The sequence below is a fragment of the Lactuca virosa genome, chromosome 1 (assembly GCF_052849685.1).
Source record: "Lactuca virosa cultivar CGN04683 chromosome 1, Lactuca_virosa_CGN04683_v6, whole genome shotgun sequence".
NCBI classification, from domain to species: Eukaryota; Viridiplantae; Streptophyta; class Magnoliopsida; order Asterales; family Asteraceae; genus Lactuca; species Lactuca virosa.
In genome coordinates, this window is record NC_136426.1 from 38,543,143 (window position 1) to 38,559,361 (window position 16,219).

Sequence of the window (16,219 nt, forward strand, 5' to 3'; positions counted from 1 at the left end):
GGCTTCACGGTGTTCCCTTAATGATTGTATCGGATCGTGACAGCCGTTTCACCTCAAGGTTTTGGAGAAGTCTACAAGAGGAATTGGGTACCAAGTTGTGTTTGAGTACAACTTACCATCCACAGACTGATGGTCAAAGCGAACGAACGATACAAACACTTGAAGATATGCTGAGAGCATGTACCCTGGAATTCCAAGGTAACTGGGATGAGCATTTACCTTTGGTAGAATTTTCCTACAATAATAGTTTCCACTCGAGCATTAAGATGACACCTTATCAAGCTTTGTACGGAAAGAAGTGTCGTACGCCGTCTTGTTGGCTTGAGGCTGGGGAAAAGCAGTTTATGGGACCTGAGATAATCCATCAGACTGCTGAAAAGTTAAAAGTGATTAGGGAGAGAATGTTAGCAGCTCAGGATCGTCAAAAGAGCTATGCTGACAAGAAAAGACGACCGATAACTTTTGAAGTTGGAGATTCGGTCTTGCTTAAAGTCTTTATGTGGAAAGGAATTATAAGATTTGAAAAAAAGGGAAAGTTAAGTCAAAGGTTTATTGGACCGTTTAAAGTTCTTCAGAGGATTGGGAATCAAGCTTACAAGCTAGAATTACCAGAAGAACTAGATGGTATTCATAACACCTTCCATGTGTATTATTTGAGGAAGTTCACGGGAGATGTACCCAACATAATTCCAAATTCTGAATTAAGAATTGATGAAAATAAGAGGTTAATTGAAGAACCAGAGGCAATCGTTGACCGTAAGAATAAAAAGTTGCGACGCAAGATGGTCGATTTAGTGCTTGTGCGTTGGAAACATACGAATGGGCCAAATCTCACCTGGGAAACGGAGAGTTACATGATGAGTCGCTACCCGCATTTGTTTGCTGATATGTGATTCCGGGGACGGAATCATCCTAAGGGGGAGAGAGTTGTAACGCCCGTGTTTCTAGGCTAGGCATTAATATTGATGTAATAGTCTAGGTTAACCTTTGTAACTCATTTTGAAATAATAAAGAGGAATTATGTGAATATTATGTGAATTATGTGCTTATCTGCTTAAGTATTATGATTAATGAATTAAGAATAAAAATAAGCGTCGAAAATAAATATTAGATAAAGCCGATATCTATTAAGAAAGTTTTAGTGGCCGAAACAAGGATTCCGGAGATATAAAGAATACCGAAATCCGAGTTATAACGAAGAAGTTATGACCTGTCAAAGTTTCGCGACAAAACCGGCACGACGCCGAATGACGAAAAAAGTGAGTTTTTGATAAACTACTTTTTAGCCTTGGTGATCTAAATGAAATCCATAGTGTTCGTTAAACCGAGAGTATGCATAAAAAGAACGCCCAAATCTGACTTCGTATGAGGAAGTTATGATTTTCTAAGTTTCAGCTTAGCAGTAGACAGCTAAAAACTCGAATTTTAGATCGAGTGATTTTTAGCCGACACAACCTAAACGAGAATCGAAGGTCTCGTCAATAGTAGTACAACGGTAAAAAGACAGACGAAAACAGACGTCGAATGAAGAAGTTATGAATTTTTAACAGGTCGGGATTTTTAACAGACTTTTCCTGTCCCGACCTGTTAAAAATATAATAATAAAAATGAAGTCAAATTTAGCCGACAGAGTCTAAATGAAAGTTGTAGAGCATAATTTCATCTACGCATGGATATAAAGAACGTCAAAACGGAGTTTGTATGCAAAAGATATGAATTTTCAAAGTTCGGGGCACAAACTTCGAGACCTTCACGAGGTGAACATTGAAATTCACGAGGTGAATTCGTTGCATGACACATTTCGAGCCTAGAAGATATACGGCAAGCCTAGGAGATGATCAGGATCGAATTCATGAGGTGAACATACTTGGTTCACGAGGTGAACCTCAAATTTTCACCCTATAAATAAGAACCAAGGGGCAGCCGGTTTTGGTTGCTACTTTACTCATCTTTCACCCCTTTTCTCTCTTCTACTCTGCGAGAAATACCCTCGAAGTCCCGGTATCATCCCCGACACCCGAAGCAAGTCCCGACGCTCCGAAGTTACCGAGAAAATTATATTTACAAGCCGAAACTCTGCCCGTGTAAGGCCGGTTTTTCATTAAAAAACTCTCGGTTTCATCGAAAACGATCGTTTTAGGAAACGAGGTGCTGCCCGATTATCGTTAAATCAGGTGAGTGTATAGTCACTTTCATCTTACACATAGATATGAAGTATTTTATATAAATACGTGTTATGTGATTATATATTGTTTATTTATTTGAGATGGATGATAAATGGATGATTTATACAGATTTTTAAATAAGTTAAACTGTATATGTATTTTTATCTACAAATATGTTGGGTAAAACATGGGTAGATAGTTGATGTGTGATGAAATAAAATGATGAGAGGCCTCGATGTTATTGTGATCCAGTCATCTAGCGGAGTATGGATGACGACCACGGACTTTTCTAGGTAGTCTTGTGGAACGCTGGCAGGCTCGCAACCTGTAGGTGTTAATGAGCTTGGGTGTTCATTTGTTGTACTCCATCCCCCACATGGTTGCCTTATTTGACATAAATTGTTGGGAAACCCCCCCCCCCCCCCAAGAAGTGTTGTCGCCCCGATGAAAATCCTTAGACTAGGTCCCTTGTGATAGTTGTTTTAGGGACGTAAAGTGAGGATAACGGGAATGGATAATTGGGTTATTGTTGTTTGATGAAATTAATAAATTTATTTATTGTGGATTGAAAACCCTATATGATCACCAGGCTCCCAAGCCTGACCCACTCAGTTTTCTTTGTATTACAGGTAGTGGCGCAAGAGCATAAGTTGAACGACTTATCAAGATATTTTAATTATAGGCCTGTAGTGTATATAACTGTTGTAAGGCTTATAATGTGTCGTTTATGCTTTTGGTCTGTATCGGAACATGACATCCCGAGTTTTGTTATATAATGAAAATACATTTCTTTAACAAATGCTTTGGTAAATCTTATTTTATCATATTTCGTTTTGGGAACAAATTCCGCAACTCTTTTAATCAAAGGATTACTCTGAAATTATTTTAAAAGCATAAATTAAACCGGTCTTTTCTGACCGTGAAAATGGGGATGTCACAACAATCCTTAGGAATAAATAAATGAAGAATAGATAATTCTTAGGGTAGATCCTTAAGAATAAATAAGATAATTGGGATGGGAAATTGGGTTAATTGTTTGATGATTAAACATAATAATTATATTATTGTGGGTACCCTATGTACTCACTAGGTTTCCCAACCTAACTCACTCAGTTTATTGTATCACAGGTGGCCTATATGAAAGATACATTCTGCTGAGAGATTTAAGGAGTATCAGTTCACTAGTTTAATTACTGTAAGGCTTGTAATATTTCGTTATGCATATGTTTCTGTATTGACGATGACATCCCAATGTTTTAATATAAATAAAAATACATTTCTTCGGAAATGCTTTGATAACATCTTTATCATGTTTTCTGTAAACAAATTCCGTAATATTATATTTCAAAAATGATACTCTGATTTTTAAATAAGCATAAACAAATCGGTATTTTCTAACCGTGAAAATGGGGATGTCACACCACACTTCATATGTTGTTTTTTTAATATACAAAATAAATAATTTAAACATAACATTTTTTAAAAAAATTTAAAATTCATTAAACTTAAAATAAAGTACAACACACCAAAAAAACATAGAAATTCAAATTACAAACCTAGAAATTAAAAAAAAACATAGAAATGTAAAAAAAGAAGACAATAAAATTAAAAAACCTAAATTAGATGTTATATTTTTTTTTGCAAGCTCCCCTTTGGCTTTTAAAGTCATTTCTCGTTCGCGTGTGGACAGCTCGCTTGTGGGTCTCGGTTAAAATGGACATGACACGAGTTTTTTCTTTCTCTTGTGCAAAGTTCAAGTAGCATTCCAAGGAAGACTTCAAACCGTCCATTTTTGTTGATAGTTTCGTCACGTCTTCGAAAGTAGTTGCCGCCGCTTTTCCCTTTCACTTGGCATTGTATCTTTCCATGTGACGAGTGACTCTTGGAACCTCAAAAGGCTCCTCTTCATTGAGATCAATCCCGATATGCACATCGGACGATTAACTATGTGTCGTTTCAGACGTCTTAGTTCTTTTAGACGAACCACCCGTAAAAGTTTGAAAAGATGCCAAATCCTTTTTTTATAATTTTACAATGTTCCAAACATGTAAAAATTTGAATGACGCCCCTTTTTGTTCCCGGTACATGTCAAGAGATTTTTGCAACACTTTGTCATTGTCGTTTCACACTCGAAAACAACCCGTTGAACTCTGTCACCACTTTGTTAACATTTCGCCACTTAGAATAAACTTGGTCTTTTTTCTGGTAATCACCAAGATTCATCTCGTTCAAAAACCGACGTGTGATTTTCCAGAAGAAAGTTAGACAATCTTGGTTGTTTCCGATCACCGGATCTTCAGAAACATTCACCCAAGCACACGGTAACGTCTTTTCTTCGGCGGATGTCCATTGCTTTGGTGGCGGCCTTCCACTTTTTTTTTGTGGTGGATTCCCTTCCGGCTCAGATTCTGTTTCCGGGTCGACTTTGGGTCCCGCTTCAGTTTGAAATTCAGGTTGGTGGTTCATTGCGGACTCGAGAAGATCATAAAATGGATTCTTATCCCATTTGACCACCTCCAACGTCCACATTCTTATCCCAATAGACCCTCTCTCCTCGGTGAAAGCTAACCGAGTTACCGAGCCGAGCTATCCGAAGTTCAGACCGTCTAGCCTAATAGAAGTTAAGAACACGTAAGTGAATGAGCGACAAGGGCAATTTAGTAAATTAGTTACACCAACTTTTCTGCCTGTCCGTTTAATCTGCATTCCCACACTCTCATTCATCGCGTCTCTCCCACACAGTCTACCAAGCAGGCCCGGCCCAATACCTGGGCGAGATGGGCTAAGGCCTAGGGCAGCAAATCTTAGAGGGCATCATTTTAATCCAACAAGTAATAGTATATACATTAGTTTGGCCCAAACAATTTAGCCCATTACACCGTTTTTGTCTACACGGAGAGATGAAATTGGAGGCAAGTCGGGAGAGCAAAATAATTGAAGTCGCCTTGAGATCTGTAATCAACATTTGCAATTGGTTGATTGCCAATTAACGCCTAGAAAATGAACGATGTAGAAGATCGAAGAGTCGGCTATCTAAATCGACTGAATCCCAATTTCTAAATCTGATTTCTCCTATTCTTCTATTTATAATTCCCGATTTGGTGATTCGTTTGAACTGAAAACGAGCTAAGATCGCCAATCTTCTATTTCTGGAACCCAATTATGATTTCTCCTATTCTCATATTCCCCGATTTGTATGAGTTGGAAACTTGGAGCTCGAAGCGTTCAGGTAAGGAGGTATCTCAATATTTTTTTTATTAGAAATATGCATCTTTTATTTCATATTTATTTGTTTTGATTTAATTAGTTCCCTAGATTGCTTCATGTCTGATTTTTTTGTTTTTTGTAGTTTGCTTAGGAGTAGGAATTCGAAAATGTGCTGATTTTTTAAATTTAAAATCATGAGTTCATAGTTCTGATTTCTCCCATTTGAGTTCAAAACCAGGAGTTGTTTGATTAACGATATTTGTGGTTTGCTTCAGGTAAGTAATTAACTATGATGATTTGATGATATTTTATGGATATTTGGATTTATTAACGGGTTAGAAACAAAAAAAAGTTATGTATTATTATTTGTTTTGCAAGATGCCATTGATTCAGTTGTGTATAAAAAGTTTTTTTGATTGTTGATCTAATTCTAATATGTTATACTCTCGTTCTGTATTTTAATAGGGAATGAGAATTGAAATTGAGAGCACACAAGTTAGACTCTCCAGGATCTCTAATCACCCAACTGGAAATGGAACTGTACTTGGAAGTTGGAGATTGGCAGTCATGATTTTTTTGTTATTTGCTTCGATGTTTCTTTTGCAAATGAATTTTGCTACTATCTATCATGTTTGAGTTTTTGTAATTGTTAATGCAAGAATTTTTATTACAACATAAAAATGTTTTTCCTATAAATGTCTTTTGATGTATCTTATTTGGTGTCAATGTTTTTTTGCAAAAAAAAATTTTTGCTAATACTATGCGTCTTGTGTCTTTATAGTTAACATGATTATATTTGTTTTGTTTATTAAAGGTTTTAAATGTTTATTACTTATTTGCAAATCTGATTATTATTAGTTTTCCTTTTTTGTGATAAGAGATAGAATGAGAGTATTTATTCGGTTTTGTTTGCCAATATGTATAATTATGTGTTGCATATGAGATTCCCATAAATATAGGGGCATTATTGAGTTTTGTACTAAGCCATGGTATTTTCAAAAAATATTTACCACTCTCTTGTGGTTGTAAACTAATTTACCAAACAAAACATGGTAAAGTTATTTTTGTTAACTTTCACCTACTTAAACTAAATTAAATGTATGTTAAATATCACGTGATTATCTATTTATTATTACTTATACAATATAAATTATTTTTTATATTATAAAATTAAAATAGTAAATAATCTTATTATTATTATATTAATATATTAATTCTTTTTTCTTATAGTAAAAATCATTCTCATCAACTACATTGGTTTGACTGAGTGGTTATTAGAAGTCTCATACGTATTAAAAAATCTTTAGCTAAATCAAACAACAAATACGAAAAATTGTTTTTTTCTTAATCTTTTTATCGTCCACAGTTCATTTTATATTAAGCTTTTTAATTTTATGAATAAAATCATAGCAAAACTAAAATAGACATCAAAAGCTATAAATATAAATGTAACTTGAGTAATATTGTTGAATATATTGACTCGTACTTATAGAAAGAGAGGCACAAGCACTCAAATCCTTTGTCCATTCATAGGAGGTAACAAATTGAAGTTCCTTTATTACTCTATCAAAACTTATTCTTCGTTTCTAGAGTTAATATACAAGACAAAATCAACAAAACAACTATATAAGTAAAAGTTAAAACTAATGTATAATATGACTTTTATTACCTCCATGTGGTGTTATATTCATGTGATTTTTATTTCTATTGACTTCAACCTCTAAATATAGATTAATGTTGCTTAATTCTTGATGGAGACTAAGCACACCAAACAAGATCTCAACTTTATTATCGTCATTGATTGGGAGTTGAATATATTTGATTATTTTTCCAACAATCAATGGGTATCTGCATATTACTCTGATATAGTATTTTTGTTTGTCAATCGATGTCGCAATATGTATTTGGTTGATCAGTTCATTGAATTTTATTCCACACTGAACCTTGATTGTTTTGCCGTCACAATTTCCCCATCCCGATAACATATCAATGTAACGGGTTTTGATGTCATATTGATAAAAATGTATGAAGAAGCGAAAAATAAAATTCAAATAACAAAATACTTTAACATGCAAAAAGTATGGCATTGATTATAAAATCTTAATGACACATACAAAATACAAAATCGAACGAAATCACACCATAAGGTAGTATGATATTAAAAATATGAAGTTAGTAACCCAAAAAGAGAAACATATTTGCATTTATTGGGAAAAATGACTCAAACACAATTAATATACAAGACTTCTTTTTAATTAAAAGAATCAATATGCAATTGGAAAAGTGATGTGAAAACAATTAATATTCAAAGAAAGTGTTAGCATCGTTCGTTTCTTAGGAAAATAATAGGGTTTTTTATTTTAATTTTATATAAAACTACAATTACTTTGTAATTAATTTTCAGACTGCCCCATTTAGGTAAATACTTTTTCAAATTACTATGGTTATGTAAAAAACTCGGGCATTATTATGTTTTTTCTCCCAAGGCATTAAAAACCTAACCTATGGACCGAGTTACTAAAATACCCACCTTCATAAGTTCATATCATTAAATATACCAGATGAGGCGCGTGTCGGCCGTGCATGGGGGTCCATTTTCCCGAATCCATCTAAATTTAGAGGAGAAACAATGGCAGCTGCAAATCTTTCGCCATCTAAAATCACAGAAATTATTCATCTAAAAATAGACAAAAAAGTATGAAACTTTACAAAAAACAGCTCTGCCTCTCAGATTTTGTTGTGGTGAACAAAATTACACGATTTTATTCAATCCTGTTCGTCATTCGGAAATGGATTTCATATGAATCTTCATTCAGAAATAGGAATAGAGAATTGAGATTTGTTAATCGATAGGTAATTACTTATTGTTTTTGTTTCAGATTACATGCTAGCTTTGATCATCAATGTGATTCGGATTTTGTGTTTACAGTGGATTTGGCGCCATAACTGCTGATTTGTTGGATTTATCCGAGTTTTCAGAAAAAAAAAAAAAAAAAACAATCTCGAGGGACATTGTAATAAGCTTCTGGATTTAACTCCGGGGATTTTCAGGTATCCTATATACATGTAATGTTATTGTTAGTTTGATGATTTTAGGTTTAATTGGCAAACGGTGAAAATTCGGTTGTTCGATGATGATGAGGGAAAATTGAAGCCTGGAAGTAATCGATTTTCATTATTGGTTTTATTTAGGGATTATGCTTTTGTATTTTGGTTAATTCAACTTCATCAATTTGCTTGTTTGACCTAATTCTGATATGAAAACTTGGGGATGGTGTTAAATGTCAATTTCTGTGATTAACGAATTACAGATACCCGGGTGACTCTGCTTCTTGATCTTTTCTGGAATGGATGAAGAGAGAGCTCGGGAAGATTATCAATTTGGTTCTGTTGATAAGCGTCTCCAAGAAATCGCCGATCAATCCTCTTCTGGTGAGGATACATTCCTCAGTCCAGATTCATCTTCAGGACGTATGAAGGCTGAATATATTGAACATCTTAATGACGTTTCTCCAGGAAACAGTTATGCTTCATCTCCAAAAGCAATCAATTATGGTTCATCTCCTCCAAAAGCAAACAATTATGGTTCATCCCCTCCAAAAGCAAACAATTATGGTTCATCATCTCCAAAAGGAGGAGACGTTTATGGTTCATCTTTAAAAGCAAACAATTATGGTTCATCATCTCCAAAACCAAACCATTATGCTTCATCTCCAAAAGGAAGCAATTATGCTTCGTCATCTTCAAAAGCAAACAATTATGGTTCATCTCCAAAAGGGAACAATCATGGATCATCTCCAAAAGCAAACAAGGGTGGTTCTGGTTCATCTCCAAAAGCAAACAAGGATGGTTCAAATAAACAGCTTGATCAACCTGATTCAAAAGCTGGTCAAGTTGCTGCTCATATCGATAGGGAGAAGCCCTTTGAATCCGTTAAAGAAGCCGTTTCCATGTTCGGGGTGATTGTTGATTGGAAAGCTCACAGAGCTCAGACAAACGAGGTATATTCCATTCCATTATTTTATGAATGATACACCAAGTCTTGTTCTAATTTTAATATGTGCAAGTTATTTTTTGTGTTAAATGATGCAGAGACGGATATACATAGAACAAGAACTGGAAAAGGCGCGTCAGGAAATTCCGGCGTTCAAGAAAAAATCTGAGGAAGCCGAAAAGGCAAAAGATCAAGCATTAAGAGAACTCGACTGCACAAAAAGGCTGATAGAAGAACTGAAATTAAACCTAGAAAGAGCACAAACGGAAGAACGTCAAGCAAAACAAGATTCCGAACTCGCCCAACTCCGAGTCACAGAAATGGAACAAGGATACACCGACGAGTCATGCGTCGCCGCCAAGACCCAACTCGAAGTCGCCAAAGCCCGCCACCAAGCCGCCGCTGCAGACCTCATAAAAGCCAGAAATGACTTATCAGAAATCCGTAGAGACTTCGCCGTTTTGATAACTGAACGAGACGTCGCCATTCACAAAGCTCAGGAATTAGTGTCGGCGGCTAAAGAAGCCGAGAGATCTGTAGAGGATTTAACGATTCAACTCATAACAACAAAAGAAGCAATCGAATCCACACACGCTTCACATTTAGAAGCCGAAGAACACAGATACGCAGAAGCCATGTCACATGACCAAGACGACTTAAATTGGGACAAAGAATTCAAACGCTCAGAAGAAGAATTAGAAAAAGTCCAACAACAAATTGTATTAGCCAAAGATCTCAAAACAAAACTCGAAAGCTCTTCGGTTTTACTATATAAGTTAAAAGAAGAGTTAGCGGTTTACATGCAAGGGAATAATTCCCCGGGGGAATTCAATTCCGATTCCAATTCCAATTCCGATTCCAGTTTCACTCGTATCGATATCCAATCCGGTATAGCACTAGCCAAAAAGAACCTCGAAGAAGTCAACCAAAACATCGAGAAAACGAAAGAAGAAATCATGGATTTGAAAAATGCCACGGATTCATTAACCGCAGAACTAGAAACCGAAAAGGCGACTTTAACAAAAGTCCGGAAGCAAAAAGGGTTAGGGGCAGGGGCAGTTTCGTCTTTAGAATCCGAATTAAAACGAACAAGAACCGAACTCGAAGAAATTCGAAAAAAGGAAAAAGAAACCCAGGAAAAGCTGACCGAACTCCCGAAACAACTCAAAAAGGTTACCGAAGACGCCGAACGCGCCAAATCGCTGACCGAAGGTGCCCGGAGGGTTTTGAAAAAAGCAAAAGAATCGACCGACCAAACGAAATCGGAAGCAAACACGATGTCGACAAAGCTCACCGCTGCCCAAAAGGAAATCGAAGCTGCCCGAGCCGCGGAGAAGTTAGCGTTAGGCGCGATTAGCGCGCTTCAAGAAAGCGAATCTTCCCGCGCGCTTAAATTTGATGACCAAAAAGACGGTGTGACAATTACATTAGAAGAATATTATAGTTTAAGTAAAAAAGGACACGATGCGGAAGAGGCGGCGGATAAACGGGTGGCGGATGCCATGGCGCAGATTGAGGAAGCTAAGGATTCCGAAACGCAAAGTTTGAATAAACTCACGCAATTGAATTCGGAATTGGCGTCCCGGAAAGAGGCTTTGAATGTGGCTTTGGAAAAGGCGGAATTGGCCAAGGAATCGAAGTTGAATATTGAAGAGGAGCTTAAGAAACGAAAGGGAGAAACCGAACAAAAAGCAAAAAAGGAGACAAGTCATGGCGGGTTTTTTCGCGGGTCGAAAGACAAAGACAAGGACAAAGACAAAGACAAAGAGAATGGGAATCCGGATCCCAATTCCGCTTCCGGTTCGACTTCAAATTTGAATTTGAAGTTGAATGTTAATATTGCTTCCTCTCTTAAATCGCGGTTTGGGGCAAAGAGAGGGGAAAATAAGGATAATAAAAGTAAAGATAGTAAAAGTAAGGAAAGTACATCAGCAACAACAACAACACCAGCAGACCCCAACTCCACCGCCACCGCCACCGCCACCACAACCTCCACCACCACCTCAAGCTCCATCAACCTATTCAAATGGGGTAAGGCGGAAAGGGAAAAAAGAAAAGAAAATAAGGAAAATAAGGATAACAAGGACAACAAGGACAGTACGGAAAGTGCAACAGCAACAGACTCCAATACCAATACCAATACCAATACAAACTCTAACTCCAGCTCCATGAACCCATTCAAATGGGGTAAGGGAGAAAATAAGGAAAATAAAAGCAAGGAAAACAAAGAAGGTAAAGAAGGTACGGAAGGTACAGCAGCAGCAACAACAACAGAATCCAATTCCAACTCCAACTCCATGAACCCTTTCAAATGGGGTAAGGGGGAAAGTAAGGAAAATAAAAACAAAGAAAGTAAAGAGGGTAAGGAAGGTAAGGAAGGTGCGGAAAGTACATCAACAACAGCAACAACGGAATCCAATTCCAACTCCAACTCCATGAACCCATTCAAATGGGGTAAGGGGGAAAGTAAGGAAAATAAAAACAAAGAAAGTAAGGAGGGGAAGGAAGGTGCCGAAAGTACATCAACAACAACGGAATCCAATTCCAACTCCATGAACCCATTCAAATGGGGTAAAGGTGAAAATAAAAGCAAGGGAAGTAAGGAAACCAAGGAAAGTAAGGAAACCAAAGAAAGTACGGAAAACATAAGTGAGTCAGGTGGTGACACGTCACCCGATGGTCCAGGTTCAAAGAAGAAGAAAAAGGCAGCTATGCCCAAATTTTTTATGTTTATGGGGAATAATAAGAATCCTAAAAATTTACCGCAAAAGAATTCATAAGTCTTTGAAGTGGAGAGTTAGTTTGTTCATTTTTAGAAAGTGTAATGTAAATGACTTACCTTTGTCCATTATGTTTGTATCATAACATTCGTTATATTGCTAGTTTTAAATGATTTGAAAATACATCAACAAAAGTAGTAGGAGAATACTTTATTCTAAATGTTTACAAGTTCAATTGGATTATATTTTGTCAACGAGCTCACACACTTATATGAGGTGACATGGTGAGATTTGATATAAAACCACCAACCATTATCAAAGACATTTTGAAGCTCCAAATTCAGAGCTATTTTATATCATTGATAACCATTACATTGTATTTTGGTAACTTGTGATACGATTATGATCTAAAAGGTAGGAGGGTGCAATAAGTTTCTATATATGCTGAAAGGCCAAAATGACCAAAATAGATTACAGCTACAGCTTTTGAGGACAAACTAGAAGACAACTTCAAACTTCAAATCCAACCCTGAATCCCTTAACGGCTTTGAAAAATAACAAATGAATTCGAGAAAGTCATGGATGATGCAGAAAATTTTCCCCTGTACTGTCAAATTTCCATTATTGACCTCCAAAAAAACCTTTTTAACCTGCAATACCATCAAAATCCAACATTTCAGATATATTAGCATACTGTCATCTCATGTCCTGTGTAACAAATGGGCCCACATTGGTTAATGAGATAGATGGTTTTACCGATTACAAACTGTCTGTTATGCGCTTCGTTCAATATTTTTTCCATGAAGTGGGACCCCGGGCCCATATATCAATCGACAACGGTCATTAAATGAACCAACTAGTCGAGACACCACTTCTTTAAAAAACATGGACGCCATCTATTATTGTACATCACAATTCACAACCACAAATCATTATAATAAAAAAAAAAAATCATATATTTCAACCAAAGCAATATTAAAATGATAAATGATGCTTACCTGTGAGTATAAGGGTGACTGGAACTTAAAATCCACAAAGAAATGAAGGTCACATGTTCCTGGAATGGGTCCCGGATTGAACTCCCATATGTTTATTAAATGATCAAAAAGGCTGCTTTGTGATGAAGTCGTCTGTAATCAAACAAAAACAATCACACACCAAATTGCATCAGTGTTTGACTAAATATAGAAAGAACGACTTAATAAAGAAAGTGAAAGTGAAGTACATGACTTGATTCTAACATAATACATGTGCTAAGCTTATAAACATTACCTTTATCATTTTGGGCTTTACCAATTGCACATGAGACACATAGCTTTCAACAAGAAATTTGAAACCAATCTCCAATTCAGCATCAAAAGCTGAGTCTGAATGACGTTGAACTATATCAGATCTCTTACACCATGGAAGAAAATCTTGATACATGTCAACAGCAGCAACCACTGCAAACAGCTGCTCTGGAGAATACCTGAAACAAAAAAAGTTCTATTAACTCATTCAAATAATCAAGAAAGAAAGAAAAAGTAACATCAGAAATTACCCCATAATACGTTTCTCTTCATGAACTTTTGAAAGTACATTACTTCCTTCATCTCCATCACCACAGCCAAGAAATCCCCTTCTTTGAATAACAACACCAGAAGACATATTTTGTAACAGGGGAGTATGTTTATCCTTATGAATACTACTAACTATTTGACAGGAAGATGGAAATGTTTCTACATTTCCAATGCTACTGCGAAAACACCGACTTTGAACGTGATTTTCCACTTCAGGGTTGTTTTGTAAACATCTAATTAACTGTTTGACACCATTTTTGCGTGTAATCAACTGCCCCACTGCCTTTGAAGTTGAACCTAACGATGGCATGGCAATAAAGCAGCAACACAGAACAGCTGTACAACAAAACAATAGTTATCATATCCATGTAATGAGGTGTAACATCCAGTATCAATCACAAAGACACCATTGTTTTGATTCCTTCAAAGAAGCAGGGATAAGAATTTCTGGAGAACACAGATGCAGAAGCATACTTATGGACGGGATATATCATATATGTATCAGTATCTCCCTAAACAAAACACATAAATTAATCTTATCGTTTCAGAGAAAAGATAAATCGTTTTGGCAACGTGGATATTGTCATCAAGTAAGATTATCAAACGGATGAGCAGACAAGTAACAGAATCGAAGATTACCAACTAGTTAGTCCCTAACATTTTCATTTGTTTGCCCTAATAGCAATCGACTCTCGGGTTTGGTTTTACGTTACATGAGTAAAATATAAGAGGTGTGGTACAATAAAGATGGATTAAATTACGAGAAATAAATAGTAGTGGTACCTTCAAATCGGATGATAAAATAAGCGCGTTTGGATCCGTAAGAATTTGCAGTGAGAATGGAGAGAGCCGAAAGGCTAGTAGTAATCACGTATGAATTCAAGGGAGATTCGACCGATTAGGGCGGCGTTCCTAACCAATTTCACTTATTTCATCGGAGAAGAAAGCGTTTGGAGGCGGTGATGGAAAAAAAAACGGCAGTCTGTAAGGGAGGTGGGGGTGGGTTGACGGTGTTGGAATGCGTTCTCATTTGTTAAAATCCAGAATATGAGTATGCCTATGCGGTGGTTCATACGATTTTTTTTTACTTTTTTTTTAATCTTATTTTAAACAAAAGTCCAAAACAATTAATTTTTTATTATTTAGATATATTCATTAATTTGGTTGACCATGACCAACAAATAATTGTTGGGTTTCCAAAATTATCATAGTATCTATTAAAATAAAATAAAATAAAATAAAATAAAATATTTTTATAGGTTTAAGTTTAACTTATAAAAATATCGACTTTAAATAAAAAAAAATACAAAAATAATTATTAAGAAAACATAGGTGAATAGCAATTTCACATGTATAACCTTTAAAAATCATTGGTTTTTATCAAAAACAAAAGTTATGACAATAATATTTATTTATGTACTTAAGAAAATACAAAATCACAGGTTGTAAAAAAGCCAACAGAAAAAATTAAAAAAATTATATATATATATATATATATATATATATATATATATATATATATATATATATAAACAGTTATTCGTATATCGTACTTGCAAAAATCATATGTTTCTTTGAAAAAATATGTTTTAATTTTCTTAACATAAGAATCTCCAAAGACCATAAAAAAGGATATTTTAGATTAAATAAAAAAGAAAAATTGAAAAGACTGTCTTTGTAAATGAATAGCCCATTTTGACGGGCCAAAAGTCCCTTTTGGTAATAAGGGCCTGCAAATTAAAATATAGGAAAAGGCTTATTGTTTTGCTAGAATTTGAAAAAAAATTAGTTATTTTTGTTAGATTTGTCATGTTTTTTTTAGTTTTAATTAATATCGACATTTGGTCAAGCTAGGTTAGGTTATGTTGGGTTCGAGTTTAACCTGTTTTGTTAAACGTGTTCAAATTTTAATAAAATTTAACCTATTTAATCAACTGGATATGTATTGGGTTAATATGGTTAAGGTTCTAAATAATGTTAGACGTGATTTGACGGCAATGTTAAGCCTCAAGTTTTTACGAGTCATGTTGTTGTAAGACATGACTTGACGCGATAATTTTGTATATAATTAATTATATAATATATATTTTCTACTATAATTTTTTTATATACATATATGACTTAATATATTACTTAAGGCGACATTTTGTTAAAGCGTGGAAGCATGTACAAGTCTTGGAGCTATGACGCGCCATGACGAAGTCATAACAAAATTTTTAAAACCTTGGATATGAATAATATTTTCCAATCTTTACTTATATAAAAAAACCGTTTGAACTCAGGTTGATAACATTTAAATTTTTTAATTTAAACAAAGCTTATCAATATTTAATCTTTAAACAACTCTACTTGTATTTTCGATATGAATTTTATCTTGATTTATGCTCCTTCGAATTCCAAAAAAAATATTGCCCAATATACATTGATCAACATATTTCTATAGATTTAGGCATATGCATACATCAACTTACAATGGTGAATGATTTTAGAGAAAATGACATTGTACCCTACAAACTTTCATATATTGTTTTAAAAGATCTTTTATATTTTTTTTAGTCTAGGAATATAAAGTCA

At 35.1% G+C, this 16,219-nt stretch overlaps 2 protein-coding genes across 5 annotated transcripts; one reads left to right on the plus strand and one right to left on the minus strand.

Moving 5' to 3' along the window:
• Positions 1–8,011: 8,011 nt before the first annotated feature.
• Positions 8,012–12,280, plus strand: LOC145106719 (protein WEAK CHLOROPLAST MOVEMENT UNDER BLUE LIGHT-like 1). Of its 4 annotated transcripts, XM_079043792.1 has the most exons (5): positions 8,012–8,225; positions 8,302–8,423; positions 8,684–8,804; positions 8,889–9,373; positions 9,465–12,280. In XM_079043792.1, the coding sequence occupies exons 3-5, from the start codon at positions 8,720–8,722 to the stop codon at positions 12,144–12,146; spliced, it is 3,252 nt and encodes a 1,083-aa protein (XP_078899918.1). In that variant the 5' UTR covers positions 8,012–8,225; positions 8,302–8,423; positions 8,684–8,719; the 3' UTR covers positions 12,147–12,280. The 4 variants fall into 4 exon arrangements, with proteins under 4 accessions (XP_078899918.1, XP_078899799.1, XP_078899837.1 ...); XM_079043673.1 differs by having other exon boundaries at positions 8,684–9,373; XM_079043711.1 differs by having other exon boundaries at positions 8,302–9,373.
• Positions 12,281–12,410: 130 nt separating this feature from the next.
• LOC145106907 (uncharacterized) lies at positions 12,411–14,680 on the minus strand. Its single transcript, XM_079043842.1, has 6 exons — positions 14,429–14,680; positions 13,627–13,981; positions 13,359–13,554; positions 13,085–13,216; positions 12,843–12,982; positions 12,411–12,736 (listed from the first exon to the last, which is right to left on the minus strand). Exons 2-5 carry the CDS (start codon positions 13,953–13,955, stop codon positions 12,860–12,862), a joined length of 780 nt encoding a protein of 259 aa, XP_078899968.1. The 5' UTR covers positions 13,956–13,981; positions 14,429–14,680; the 3' UTR covers positions 12,411–12,736; positions 12,843–12,859.
• Between the last annotated feature and the right edge of the window lie 1,539 nt (positions 14,681–16,219).

Coding starts and splice junctions, on each gene's coding strand:
- LOC145106907 (XM_079043842.1), bottom strand. CDS start 13,955: ATGCCATCGTTAGGTTCAACTTCAAAGGCAGTGGGGCAGTTGATTACA. Junction 13,555..13,626: donor GAAGAGAAACGTATTATGGG/GTAATTTCTGAT, acceptor TTTTTGTTTCAG/GTATTCTCCAGAGCAGCTGT. Junction 12,983..13,084: donor AGTCACCCTTATACTCACAG/GTAAGCATCATT, acceptor GTACAATAATAG/ATGGCGTCCATGTTTTTTAA.
- LOC145106719 (XM_079043711.1), top strand. CDS start 8,720: ATGGATGAAGAGAGAGCTCGGGAAGATTATCAATTTGGTTCTGTTGAT. Junction 9,374..9,464: donor ACAGAGCTCAGACAAACGAG/GTATATTCCATT, acceptor TAAATGATGCAG/AGACGGATATACATAGAACA.